The following is a 13,001-nucleotide window of genomic DNA, read 5'->3' on the forward strand; positions in this document are numbered from 1 at the left end:
AGGCGAAGCTTGGCATAATTAGAACAGGAACGCGGTAGTGTCACTGTAATCGGAACGTGTCCGTTTTTGTTTTCCCGGTGTGTTCAGATGTGATCCAAGAAAACAGGTGTGCGGGGCCGCGCAAGGCCCCACCCAGGAAAAAGCCGCAGGTGGGCGTGAACGGTTACGCGCAGGAGATGTAAGGAGAGAAGTGCTGAAGTAACGCGTTACTCGACGTCACGTGATGCGTTCTCGCAGATAAATGTTCACGGAACCCAAGCACCTTTAACCGGGATCATGGTCAGAAAATACATCTTTTTAGTCGGTTTCTTGGTCTGTTGCATTCACGGAACTTACAGCAAAGGTAAGGACAGTAGTTTTTGGTCAAGTGATGAGTAAACACTTCAATGGAACAAAGAGCTCATATTCGCCGAGTGGACGCCACAGTTGCGTTTTTCAGGAAGTTTCCGTATTTGCTGTGCTTTCAAAAGATGAGACTTTTGGTGTTTATTAATAGCCGTAATTTACCTGAGGGTAAAAAAGGCAACAACAGCAAAAAAAAAAAAAAAAAAAAAAAAGAAAAGTCAATTCTTGATAGTTACTTTGTTTGTTAATTGTGTGAAGCTGAATTCTCTGTGGGTACTTGTGTAACCTCCATATAATTATGTTTAAAACTTGGAAATTTTCCCACTTTCAGACTCTTCCAATGGGTTCACGTCAAAACTTTCCAAGTACTCTATTGTAAATCCTCAGTTGATTTGCCGGAGAGCAAGAGACATCCCTAGGCAAACACTGTCTAAAGTAAGTAAACTTGTGTATCTTCGTATTAACTTCTGTATATGACGATATTAGTCACATTTCAAATTGTTGTCTATTTCAGGAGTCCGAAGAGGAGGCTTTATCCTATGCACTCTACATAGAAAATAGAAAGCACTTCCTTCATTTAAAGAGAAACAGGTTTCAACAAAGTCTGCTTACTGACACCATAGGAGTCTAAATTAGTGATTTAAAAAAAAAAGTAATAGTTGGTGTATTGTCTTTTGCTCAGAGACTTTTTACATCCCAACTTCATCCAGTACTCTGGTGACATTAATAGAACCATCGACCATCCCACAAACCCTGTAAGTTGACGCATTATTTTGGTTGGTTGGGCTTGCCTGAGTGTCAACACTTAGAAGTTTTTACTTGTTTTATTTTTTTCCACCTCTTCAGGTGCATTGCTATTATCATGGAGAAGTGGAAGGCTATGAGAAGTCAGTGGTGGCGGTCAGCACCTGCTCCGGCTTGAGGTTTGAACAGATGGTTTTCAGTTGCACCTTTGACTTTTAGTTAGATTTGGCACACACACCTAGAGAGAGATGGATGTGCTACTGACCTACAAGTGTGCTACAGACACAAGACCAAGCTTTCTTAGTAAAGACTGACAAATATTACAATTATCATAACTTTGGTATTTGCAATTATCAATCATCAGTTTGAATACGAATGGGTGGGTGGGTTGATGGACTGAAAAACTCCGTCCACAGCAACTTAAGAGGGTGTGCCTTTGTGAGTGTCATGTAGTCCATGGTGTAAGACTGCAGATTCACCAATGTCTTCAATGATGCCGCTTCTGTGTATTAAATCTCTGCAGGGGTGTGATCCTCTTTGGAAACAAGACCTATGGGCTGGAGCCTGTTCCACAGTCTACGAGCAATGAGCACCTTTTGTACCTCCTTGAGGACATCAAGTCAGAGCCTGCCACCTGTGGAGTTATCCATGAAGTTGAAATGACACAAATCCACGAACCCTTTGCACCTGGACATTCACTGACGGCACTTCTGCGGGTGAGACTACTCTGCTAACTTACCTCAGTTCATATAGGCACTGAAGTGCAGGGCAGTATAAAGTGGCAAAGAATTCATGTATCCTATTATTACATTGTTTGTGTCAATAGATGAAGCGAAATTTACCTCAAACTCATTATGTGGAGCTGGTCCTGGTTGTGGATAATCTCAGGGTGAGTGGGGTCATTTTCACAGTGTATGCATTGAAAGCAAAGTGGAGAAGGTTTGGGCTCAACACTTCTTTGCTGCTCATCATGGTCATCTTCTCTTTTCATCTAATTCACAGTATAATTTTAAGAAAAGAAATGAGACCGCAGTACGACATGAGATGGTGGAAATGGCCAATTTATTGGATGGGGTGAGATATTATAAACATTTGGGGGGGGGGGGGGGGGGGAGTGCTTACCAATGCTGTCTAAATGATTGTTTTTCCATTACTGTTCTGTCATAGTATTATAAGCAGTTGAATATCCGCATAGTGCTTGTGGGCCTTGAGATTTTTAAGGAAGAGAATCCCTTCAGGGTGGATGGTTCTGCAGGTGATGTGTTGAATAGCTTCGTCAAGTGGAGGAAAACTACCCTCTTAAGAAAGATACGGCATGACATTGGTCAGCTGATTGTGTGAGTGGAACACTATTTGTTTTAAATGGCATCAGACTGGAAAAGCACATGAGAGACCTAGTCATTCACTTAAGTGTGTGTCTTTACTTTAATTTCCTAGGGGTCGCCCTGGGCCATATGGAGGAGGTGTGCTAGGCATGGCGTTTGTGGGCACCGTATGCTCTGCGGCGAGCTCTGGAGGAATAAATGTGGTTAGTTCATCTCTCTTTAAACCTCCAATACCAGCTGACACTCTGGTGTTTTCCCCAGCATAATCCTTTGTGTTGCAACTGATACTCTTTGCATTATTCATGATAGCTTCCTCGTGCAGTTAAGTTAGGTGCATGTCAAACCGGATAAACTTGAACACATCTTTCGAAAGTACTACACAAACAAAAGATTCTTGGCATTTTTTCGCACATTCTATTTTTTCAGTCCTTCAACATACTTCCACATTAAGGGACCTTTTGATATTTTAGGTGTTCTGCCAGAGTATGGGGGATCCATTCATAGCTTTTGTTTTTGAAGGAAGCTGTGTTTCAGCGTTGCATAAAAATTAAATCAGATATATTTCACTCCTATTAATGACATAGTGAATTTGAATATTTGCAAAAGTATGATTAGAGAACTTATTGACCCCCCTCCCCCATCCACAAAAATATGACTTAATAGAGACTTAACTATATGTTCCTGACATGCCCAAAGTTGAATGAACATATTAACACACCATCAAAACAGGCAAATATTTTGAGTTATAATCTTACACATAGTATGTTTCCTGTACTTTCCAACTTCCAAATTACATATAAGTGGACTCAATTTCACACTTTACAATTTCAGCTGAATATTAGACTGGGATCAACTGCAAATTATTGGGTTTTACCTGTGGATTTTCAGTGAGCACAGGGCAACTGAGAATTGATTTTAATGAAGAAGGTGTCTACAAATGATTAAATCAAACACTTTGATTCTAAGTTGCAACTAAATACATTGAATATGTATTCACAGTTCAGTGGCAACGACCTTGTCTCCGCTTCCACGGTGGTGGCTCATGAAATGGGCCATAACCTGGGCATGAACCATGACAGTGCTGGCTGCACCTGTGAAGGGAATAGCTGTATTATGGCAGCCAGTGCCGGGTAAAACATATTCCACATGTGCTTCATTTTGTCACTTCTTCTGCCGTTTATCAAAGTTCTGGAGAATCTAAAAAGTACATCAGAACTTCACTGTTTCAGATATTTTCTTTGTGCGTTTTCTGAACAGGAGTATTAAACCTGCTGAACTCAGTTTGCTAGTGTATAGTATATCAAATTCAATGCAATGCAAATGAAACCAATTAACATATTCAAAATCCTAATTGTGTATACATTTCATCGTATGATTAAGTTTACATTTATCTGTCATGCCATTTACAGATGTTTGATAATAGATTGATATTTGTGTCAGTCCTCAAACTCCTATATATCACTAAACACTAGTGGATAGTGACTCAGCAACTATACTTTGGTGTAGATTTATGGTTATATTACTTGAAATGATTGTCGTTTAATGCTAAAATTTTTAGCATCTTAAAAGAAAAATGACAAATCGGCTGACACGCACAGTAACAGTGGATACTTATTTGGATACTTAGTGAATTATACTGCTATTTCTATAATTCTTTGAATGCATGATCTGTTCCTTAAGTGGCGTCAGTATGGCATCCGTATTAAAACAAATGTAAAGTATCATGAAAATTACTTGACTGTCCGTTTGATGTATGATGTGTCTACCGTTCGAAGCCTTAGCCTGTTTGTAATCATTATTTATCCTGCTACTATGTAGCGGTTCCTCCACTTTCAGTAGCTGCAGTGCTGATGATTTTGAGACTCTGATCCTCAATGGTGGAGGTATGTGTCTCCAAAACCAGCCCTCCCAGTCTGATGCTGTCGGAACTACTAAATGTGGCAATGGCCTGCTTGAAAAAGGGGAGCAGTGTGACTGTGGGACATCAGAGGTAAGAAATCACCTGATAGGCTCTAAGACAGTGATTTACATCAGTGACCATTTGGTTATCATATGATAGATGTGTATTTCTACCAAAATATGGATTTGAATGCAATACTCTGAAGTAATGTGCAGCTATAATATTTTCATGGATTGCTGATATGTTGTCGCAAGCTGTGCACAAATCAACTTATCAACAGTTTCATCTAAATTAAGTTATAGCAGGGGTTGGCAAAGTTTTTGGCTCAGGGGCCGCATTGTCTTTTAAAATTTAACAGACATATTAAAAAAAATGCATTTGTTAACAGTATATGTCAGACTCGTCTGACATTTGCTTTGAAAATAAAACCAGCTTGGTTTCAAAGGCTCTGACGTTTGCTTGCATTTCATGCACAACAGTTTTTCCTTTTGTAGCATCACTTCCAGCACATGCATGTGTGTCAGTATGTCCATAGTAAAGGCTAAATCACAAAGCCAATCTGTGTCATTCAGCTCAGGAAAATTCTCAAGCCGCTCCAAAAATGAAATAATCTCCTGTTTGAGCTCCCACTTGGATCCCATTGATTCCGTTATTCACATCAAGTGTGAATTCTGTCCAAATCTTGGGCGCACCAGATTAGAAAGGCCTGCGGGCCGTAGTTTGCCCACCCCTGAGCTGTAGTGACTTTCTTTTGGTGCAGTCATCAGCAGCACCCAAAGTTGATGAACATAAGCCTGTGTTAAGACAGTCAACTTTACTACTAATGGTAGAATAAAGTATAGATATAAGACAAATTTACATAATATTTTCAGACCCACCACGCATCTAAGGTTATACTATGTTGAACTTGTGTTATGGGGTGAGAAAATATTGTTTTCAATTTTGTACTTGTTTTTCAGTTTTCTTGACCATTTGATCTTATCTCCCATTCCATACAGGAATGCAAGACGAAATGCTGCGATGCTGCAACGTGCAAACTCACACCTGGATCTGCCTGTGCTCAAGGCAGCTGCTGCAGCAATTGTCAGGTCAATATTATTTTTGCTCAAAGGTTCGAACTGTATAGTCTACTGTGCTGCATTAATTACATATAATTATTTTCTGTTTTAGATCAAAGTGGCTGGAACACCATGTAGAACAGTTGCCGATACCTGCGATCTCCCTGAATACTGTAATGGCACAAGTGCATTCTGTCCAGATGACTTCTATGTCATGGATGGTTTGTCGTGTCTGAATGATGCCGCATACTGCTACGAGGGCCGATGCCAGACATATGATTACCAGTGCAAGCATCTTTTTGCACCGGGTACATTTAAACCGTTAATATTCAAAGGTTCTTCCATAGCTAATTGTGCTCAAACCACAATTTTGCCGCCATTTTTGATGTAGAGCTATATCTTTTGTGACTCAGTCATAGTGTAAATCAGCCAATAGTCTTTTGGCTGAGGCAAGAAAATGTTTATCTAACTTTGTTTTGGCAGATCCAGCAACGAAGGCAGACGATATTTGTTTCCTTCATGCAAATATGCAAGGAAACCTATTTGGAAACTGTGGAACCACCAGTAAAGGTGACCCTATCAAATGCAGTTCAGCGTAAGTAGTCACCTTTATTTATTTTTAAAATCACTGATATCGGTCGTGCAGTTCTAGTGGCTCTCAACTAAAATGATATTAACACCATATTGGATCAAAGTCTCATGCAAGGTCCACCATCTTCTTAGATTACCTGTTTTCTTCAGTGTTTACCTTTTTAGAACCACTGTGGCAACTGACTGTTTTTAACCCTCGCACCACAGAAATGCCATGTGTGGAAAGGTGCAATGCACTAACGTGGACGTCAACAAACCCCCTGCAGGTGCTCAAGTCAGTATTCAAATAGTGGACGGATCAACATGTGTTAATGCAGACTTCAGACTTGGAACAGATGTACGAGATCCTGCTTACGTCAACCCTGGCAGCCCTTGTGATAAGGGAAAGGTAATGCAGCCTTTGAAAACAGGAGGACACACAGATCATTTTTTTGAGGCCTGCAACTCTTCTGACTAGGGATTTTCCAACAGAGTAAAATTACTGTAGCATTTGGGGGATGATGGCTGATATTAGTTGTATCTGTACTGAAATCTTTCTTTCAGACCTGCTTGGACTTTATGTGTGTGAATGCCTCCGCTTTGCTACCCGATTTCGATTGGGATCCCGCGACCTCCTGCAGCGGTCATGGGGTAGGAAGGCATTTCTCTACCAAATGAGCCTCAAACTGTTTTACAATTTTGCTCACTGTGGCCTCATTTTGTCTGAAATGTAACTTTCTATATGACAGCACTGGTAAAGTGTCTTGTGTAAGAAAATGAAATTCTCATGTTGTATAAGATATGTAAAGAAAGCAACTTTTTTGATTTGATAAGTGATAAACCCATTTTGGTGACTTTGTTATTTTATCATTCTGCCTTTTTACTACTTAAAGTGGCCAATTGGGTTTTGGATTCAGAAAATTGACTTCCATCGGCTTTTCAGCCAAGTCTAACATCCTCTTGTATTATTGTCTTAAGGTTTATAATGACCAAGGTCACTGCCACTGTCAGGATGGATGGGCACCACCTAACTGTGATAAGCCTGGACTTGGTGGCAGTGTTGACAGTGGTCCTACTCAGATAGGTGATTTGTTTTTTTTTGTTTTGTCCCCCCTGAATTTAAACACATAGAGAGTTACAGGCAATCCCTTATGAAATTGCCAGGTGATACTTTGGCACATAACACTTTACTCAGGATAGAAATTAGTAATTAAGTTTTGTAAATCCTTTACTTCACAGAGTAATCGAAACACAACACTTTGTTTGCTTAAGCAGTCACCAATTGATGCTTAATGTGCACAAACATTTTGGCAGCTACCATGATGCCTACGATAGAACTATTTATGGAGGGTTGAGTTGAAGCGTCTTCAGTAATACACAGATCAATCGGGAAACGTAAGCAAAGAGAAACTGACTCAACATATGTTTGCGAACTGATTGGATCATTTCAGCCTTTGAGTTAAACTTATATGCTTTTTTTTCTGGAGCTAGAACTTAGAATTGCACTTAAACTTATGGATCACAACTAGAAATCCTGTTTGGTAACTTTTCATGTTTTTAGAATGTGTTACCAGTCCCCCGAAAGCAAGACAAAATACATAATTTACCTAAACAAGTTTCACTGAGCTGTGAGAATACCATTATATTATATTGTGCACGACTGTCTTTCCTTGACTGCTTTCCTATATTGGAAACGCAATCTCTTGAAAATAACAAATCTATAAATCTTCGCATTTGATAACATGAATGTACTGGTTGCTGTTTTAGTGTTGACCTGCACCACGGTCTAATGAATCCTAATCATTCTTTCCTACATTAGACCACTCCTTGAGGAACGGCCTGTTAATCTTTTTCCTGTTGGTTGTTCCTCTTCTGGTTCTTCTTGTTCTGATACTACTCTACATCTTCAAGAGAGACTCATTCAACCCATGTCTGAAAGGGAGTCTCACCAGCCGTTTCAAGTAAGTTATATGACACTAAGGCAGACGGCTAAGCATCTAATTCCTATCTAGGTTCCTTCTTGTTAAAATCTATTGATAATGAATTATCAAGATGGCAGTTTCATCACTAGAAATGTTGATTTTAAAATATATTGGGCTTTTGTGGTCATGTTGTGTTTTTGTGGGACAGGTCACATAATGGAAATGCTAATGGACCGTCAGACAGAAGTGGGCAGACTCCTTCAATATCCCAGCCTCCAGCACAAGTTCATGCTGATGGGGTAAAAGCGGGAGAGGAAGGGAAACAAAAAAAATTCTGTCACATGTTTTCATTACCTGCAAATGTTATCAACAACAAAATGAAACCTGATAATTTTTCAAATAGAAATAATGGTCGTTACACTTTGCACTGACCTTAAATCGTTGTTTTTTTTTTTCTTCTAGACTCAACCTTCATATCCACCTGGTAAAGCACCCCCGATATCTGGGTAAGAGAGAGGGAGTATTTTACTTGATCAATACACATTAGTCTTAGTTGGAAATTAAAAAAAAAAACACCTCACTGACATCTTAGATTTGACTGAATGCTTACATTACATTTTAGTTTCAGGTATGGGGAACTGGATTATTGGAGCACAGAAACAGACGCTGCCCCAATACAGCCAAACGCTCACAAACAGGGCCCCGGGGTTCCCAAACCAATACCGCCGCGGCAGCCGTCCGAGTGATTTTGTCTTCATACGAGATTTTTTGTTGCACTGTGACTGCACAGAATTAACTACAGACCCAAACTGTGTAAACAGACAATTTAACAAAATATGTGAAATTATACTCCGCTGCCACATTTTTATAAGATCAATCTAGTGAGGTTTAAAGAAGCCGGCACATATGTAAATATTTGATATGTATTTTTATTAAATTCTTTATCAGTCACCACAAATACTCCTCAACATAAAGATGTTTTGTGTTGAAATGTAAAATATTTTAATGGTTTTCTGATTATGTGAATGTTTATTGTAATGAAGAAATAAAATATCACTCAAGTCTTGAGTTTTCGTCATGTGAAGGTTTTCCTTGGACCTGTTGCAGTGCATCTGATATATTTTCACTAAAGGTATCGTGTATTGGAATTATAGATAGGTAAGATCTTTTTTGGGGAATCAAGGAAAGTCAGTAGGTTTTTAGATGCTTCAACTGAGCCTCAGAAATTTTAATTTCATATTTGCCAATGTGTTAAAACTAAATCATTGTACTTTGACATTCACTATGAAAAGCCAGTACAGTCTTATTACAAATAAGGACAACACTAGATGATCCACATTATGTCCAGGGGTGTAAAGATGTGCGTTTCAAGATTTATTTTGATATATTTATTTTTAATAGACAAGATTATTTCATGTGTTAATGGTGTTCATTGACTACAATATGACATTGTGCAACCTGTAAAATGTTTAGTGAAAAATTCATTTGTATTTTTCTGCAGAGCTGTTGTAACTGACAAAAATGAAGTTTATAGGGCAAAGTAACTCCCAAACGAATTCCAACAGAAGGCACAAAGTTTTATCTGCTTTTCGCGTAAAGGATGTCTTTTATTTTGAAGTTATTTAACCGGAAAGTGGTTTCTGTATATGTTTCCCGTACTTGACGCGGAAGTCATTTGTACTTCCGTCAACAACAAGCCATAGCTGTCACAAAAGCAGGAAAAATATATCGTTTCTTGCCGGTTCTGTTCCAGTCCACGGTGGCCACGGAGGCTCAGGGTGACACCCGTGGGCCGGCGTGTCTGTGCGTCCTCTGTGGGCTGCCTGCTGCGGGGAAATCCACGCTGTCCCGCAGGGTTGTTACCGCAGCTGCACGGCACGGATGGAGATCCACGGTGGTTCAGTACGACGACCTGATCCCTGTGCAGGCTTTCCATCCCCGAGTCGGAGAGGAAAATGATAAAGTGAATGAAATTGTAAGTGGCTGCTTTTACACAATAACAATTACACAATCTATGCAATGGGGCGGATTTTCATTTGAAATTCCATATTTTGAATACCACATAAAATGAACAATGCATTGCAAATGGAATGAATAGACTAATAAAATTCATTTAATATTTGCAGTATTTCTACTGCAAATTTACACCATAGATTGGTAGAACTTTCACTGCTCAAAAAAATAAAGGGAACACTTAAAAAACACATCCTAGATCTAAATGAATGAAATATTCTTATGAAATACTTTGCTATTTACACAGTTGAATGTGCTGACAACAAAATCACACAAAATGGAATGATCAATTCCAATGATCAATGGAAATCAATTGTATCAACCCATGGAGGTCTGGATTAGGAATCACACTCAAAATTAAAGTGTAAAAACAAACTCCAGGCTGATCCAACTTTGATGTAATGTCCTTAAAACAAGTCAAAATGAATCTGTGTTGCTTCCTGAGTGGACACTATGATTTCACAGAAGTGTGATTGACTTGGAGTTACATTGTGTTGTTCAAGTGCTCCCTTTATTTTTTTGAGCAGTATATATAAATTCTTTTTTTTTTTTTTTTTTTGGCGTGGTACAAGTATTTTTTGTCAGGCTAGATTCAGAACAGTGCAAAAGTAGTGTTCATATTTGAAGTGTATAAAGTGATCCCCTTCAACTGTGACTTGTTTCAACTTTTTCTAGCACACTGAATGGAAGCTCCACAGGCAGGCGGTGTTGCAGTACATCGAGCAATTCTTGAAGCAGCCTGGAATTCGGACACAACCTCCAGGCAGCTGCAAGATCAACCACAGGGCATGGGAACAATGCATGAAGCCTTTGCTGATGGCCCCTGTGCAGGCTGACCGGGCACCACTTCTGCTTCTACTTGATGATAACTTCTACTATCAGAGCATGAGATATGAAGTTTTCCAACTTTCAAGAAAGTGTACGTGCACTGTTTATGCCTCAACTTAATCAATTTGATGTTCAGAATGTTTGTTCACATGAAGTAAAAGTCTTGAGAAGCCCTTTAAATTTTTGTAATAGTTCCCAGGTATTTTATATATGCTAGTTAAATCATGCAAAACAACTGAACATTGGGTTTTTGCGAAATCTGAAATCTCAGATTAAGATTTCTCATTAATGTATAGGCCCATTCATTCATTAACTAGATCAACTTATGTATGAATTTCCAACCAAAGTAGGTAGTCCTATTGTTTAGCATCCATCCATCGGGCGCGGGTGACACTGGAGCTTATCCCAGCTGTAATCGGGGGAGAGGCGGGGTACATCCTGGACCGGTCGTCAGTCAATTTTCCCAATTTTTTCCAATTAACCCGGTGCATATTTTGGAAAAAGTATAGGATGCAATTTTTGTAAATAAAAGATGTTGCAGAGTTTCGCGGGACTCACTTAGTTTTGAAAGATTTGACATTTTTAACAAAGTGCTTAGAGAAATTAAATCATTTTACAAGGCTGTAATAGGTACTGCTTTAAATGACGACTAAATAGTTCAATTGTCTTTGCAGATTCACTGAGCTTTTGCCAGGTTTATCTGAAGTGCAATGTAAAATCGTGCATAAGCAGAAACAACGGCAGGACTAAACCCATTCCCTCTGAGGTGATACTGGATATGGCAAATCGTTTGGAGGCCCCAAATCCACAGAAAAACTCATGGGAATCAAACAGCATCTTACTAGACGCAAATGATAATATCCCGGAATCTGACATGTAAGGCACTGATCAGCTTTTTCCTGTTAAATCAGTTCAAGCATGTTTACTGTTCTGGGTTTCTTTCATCAGTCAGATGGTGATGGATTCGATCTTGTTTGCAATGAGTGACCCCCTGAGACCGGTTGAGGACAACACAGAGCAAAAGGTGTCAGTGTAAATCACTCCCAGAGCTTCCTGATTAATGATTAAGTGATAATTATATAATCCAAAAAAAGAGCTTGTAAGAGGATGGATAATAGAGCATTCAATAAAATGTAAAATAACACACCTCTCATTTTTAGCCTACATGTTACTTCAGCTTAATGAGTTATGTTGTGCTCATGTTAATGATTTTAGTTATAGTATAAGATGTAATATTCAACTATGAAAATGATTGATAACAGACTACAATCTTAAATGTGGACAATATGACAGAAACTAACCCTGTTAGTACATGAACATTTTCCATTAATTGCACTTATTTTATTTTTAAGATGTCACTACAGCCAGTGCCATAGAAAGGCACTTTCCACTAAAATAGGAAGGTGGCATTCAAAAAACCAGCATAAATAAGAGAACTAAGAACAAAAATGTGAAAGAAATTAATTGAATCAATATAATGACTTTTCTACTCTGGCTGACTTACAGTTTGTTGAATTTCTGCAGGAAGCTGACCGTCAGAAATGTGCTACTAGTGTGGTTCACCAAGCTGACCAGGCCTGTCGCCGTCTGATTTCTGACACAATGAAAACTGCCAGAGGTTGGGTATTTGCAACATCAATACTATATCTATTATACTACTGAGTACAGTTTGAGGCACTGAATGGCATTTTCTTCTGCAGAAAATCAAGTACCATCTGAAAAGATGAGGTCCTTGGCCTCTGAACTGAATGAATCCAAAGGACGATTTCTGGTCAACCTGCGGAAACAATTTCTTCAAGATCTTTCTTTGACTAAAGACGAGGATATTGATACGGCACGTGTGGTGAAAGGAGCATTAGTCCTGTTTGAAAATGAGAAAAAGGAACTTTTGACAAAAATAATGACTGATCCATTCTGAATTTCAATGGGTTTTAGTTGCAATGTCTCGTTTAATTGTATTATTTGAGGGCTCTGCAATTTCATTTTTACAACGTATGAACAGTTATGTAGAATGTCTGTGGTTGGTCTCAAAGCAAACTTGTTATCCTTTTTTTTTTTTTTTTTTTAACATTTTCTGATGGTCACTTGATCCTGAGTATCAGATGACTGTGTGGGACTCAGTGATACTTGAATACTTGATTCCTCTTTTGCCTCAGTACATTGCCAAAATAGATTTGAAATGAAGCGTTCAAGATATGCTTCAAGTGTTAACTCTACCCTTTAATTCAAGTACTTCAATAAAACACAACAATGACCATTTATGTGTTACAGCCATTTTTATTACTACTCTCTACAG

At 38.8% G+C, this 13,001-nt stretch overlaps 2 protein-coding genes across 3 annotated transcripts; both read left to right on the forward strand.

Moving 5' to 3' along the window:
- Positions 1-15: 15 nt before the first annotated feature.
- On the forward strand, positions 16-8,930 carry adam9b (ADAM metallopeptidase domain 9b). 2 transcript variants are annotated; one of them, XM_086139830.1, is made up of 22 exons: positions 21-343; positions 677-780; positions 860-936; positions 1,028-1,100; positions 1,192-1,268; positions 1,613-1,805; positions 1,916-1,978; positions 2,092-2,163; positions 2,257-2,426; positions 2,527-2,617; positions 3,414-3,544; positions 4,233-4,404; positions 5,313-5,402; positions 5,485-5,680; positions 5,856-5,967; positions 6,171-6,351; positions 6,507-6,593; positions 6,921-7,026; positions 7,762-7,903; positions 8,073-8,163; positions 8,327-8,370; positions 8,487-8,930. In XM_086139830.1, the coding sequence occupies exons 1-22, from the start codon at positions 277-279 to the stop codon at positions 8,608-8,610; spliced, it is 2,463 nt and encodes an 820-aa protein (XP_085995956.1). In that variant the 5' UTR covers positions 21-276; the 3' UTR covers positions 8,611-8,930. The 2 variants fall into 2 exon arrangements, 1 of the variants encoding a protein (XP_085995956.1); XR_015104208.1 differs by lacking the exon at positions 8,487-8,930 and having other exon boundaries at positions 16-343; positions 7,854-7,903.
- A 455-nt stretch (positions 8,931-9,385) lies between these two features.
- On the forward strand, positions 9,386-12,637 carry pstk (phosphoseryl-tRNA kinase). Its single transcript, XM_086139505.1, has 7 exons — positions 9,386-9,432; positions 9,536-9,839; positions 10,553-10,796; positions 11,380-11,581; positions 11,654-11,729; positions 12,230-12,323; positions 12,406-12,637. The coding sequence occupies exons 1-7, from the start codon at positions 9,386-9,388 to the stop codon at positions 12,621-12,623; spliced, it is 1,185 nt and encodes a 394-aa protein (XP_085995631.1). The 3' UTR covers positions 12,624-12,637.
- The last annotated feature ends 364 nt before the right edge of the window (positions 12,638-13,001 follow it).

Source organism: Fistularia commersonii, chromosome 32 (genome assembly GCF_037954325.1).
Source record: "Fistularia commersonii isolate RoL2024-O1a breed Wild chromosome 32, RoL_Fcom_v1.0, whole genome shotgun sequence".
Classification (NCBI taxonomy): Eukaryota; Metazoa; Chordata; class Actinopteri; order Syngnathiformes; family Fistulariidae; genus Fistularia; species Fistularia commersonii.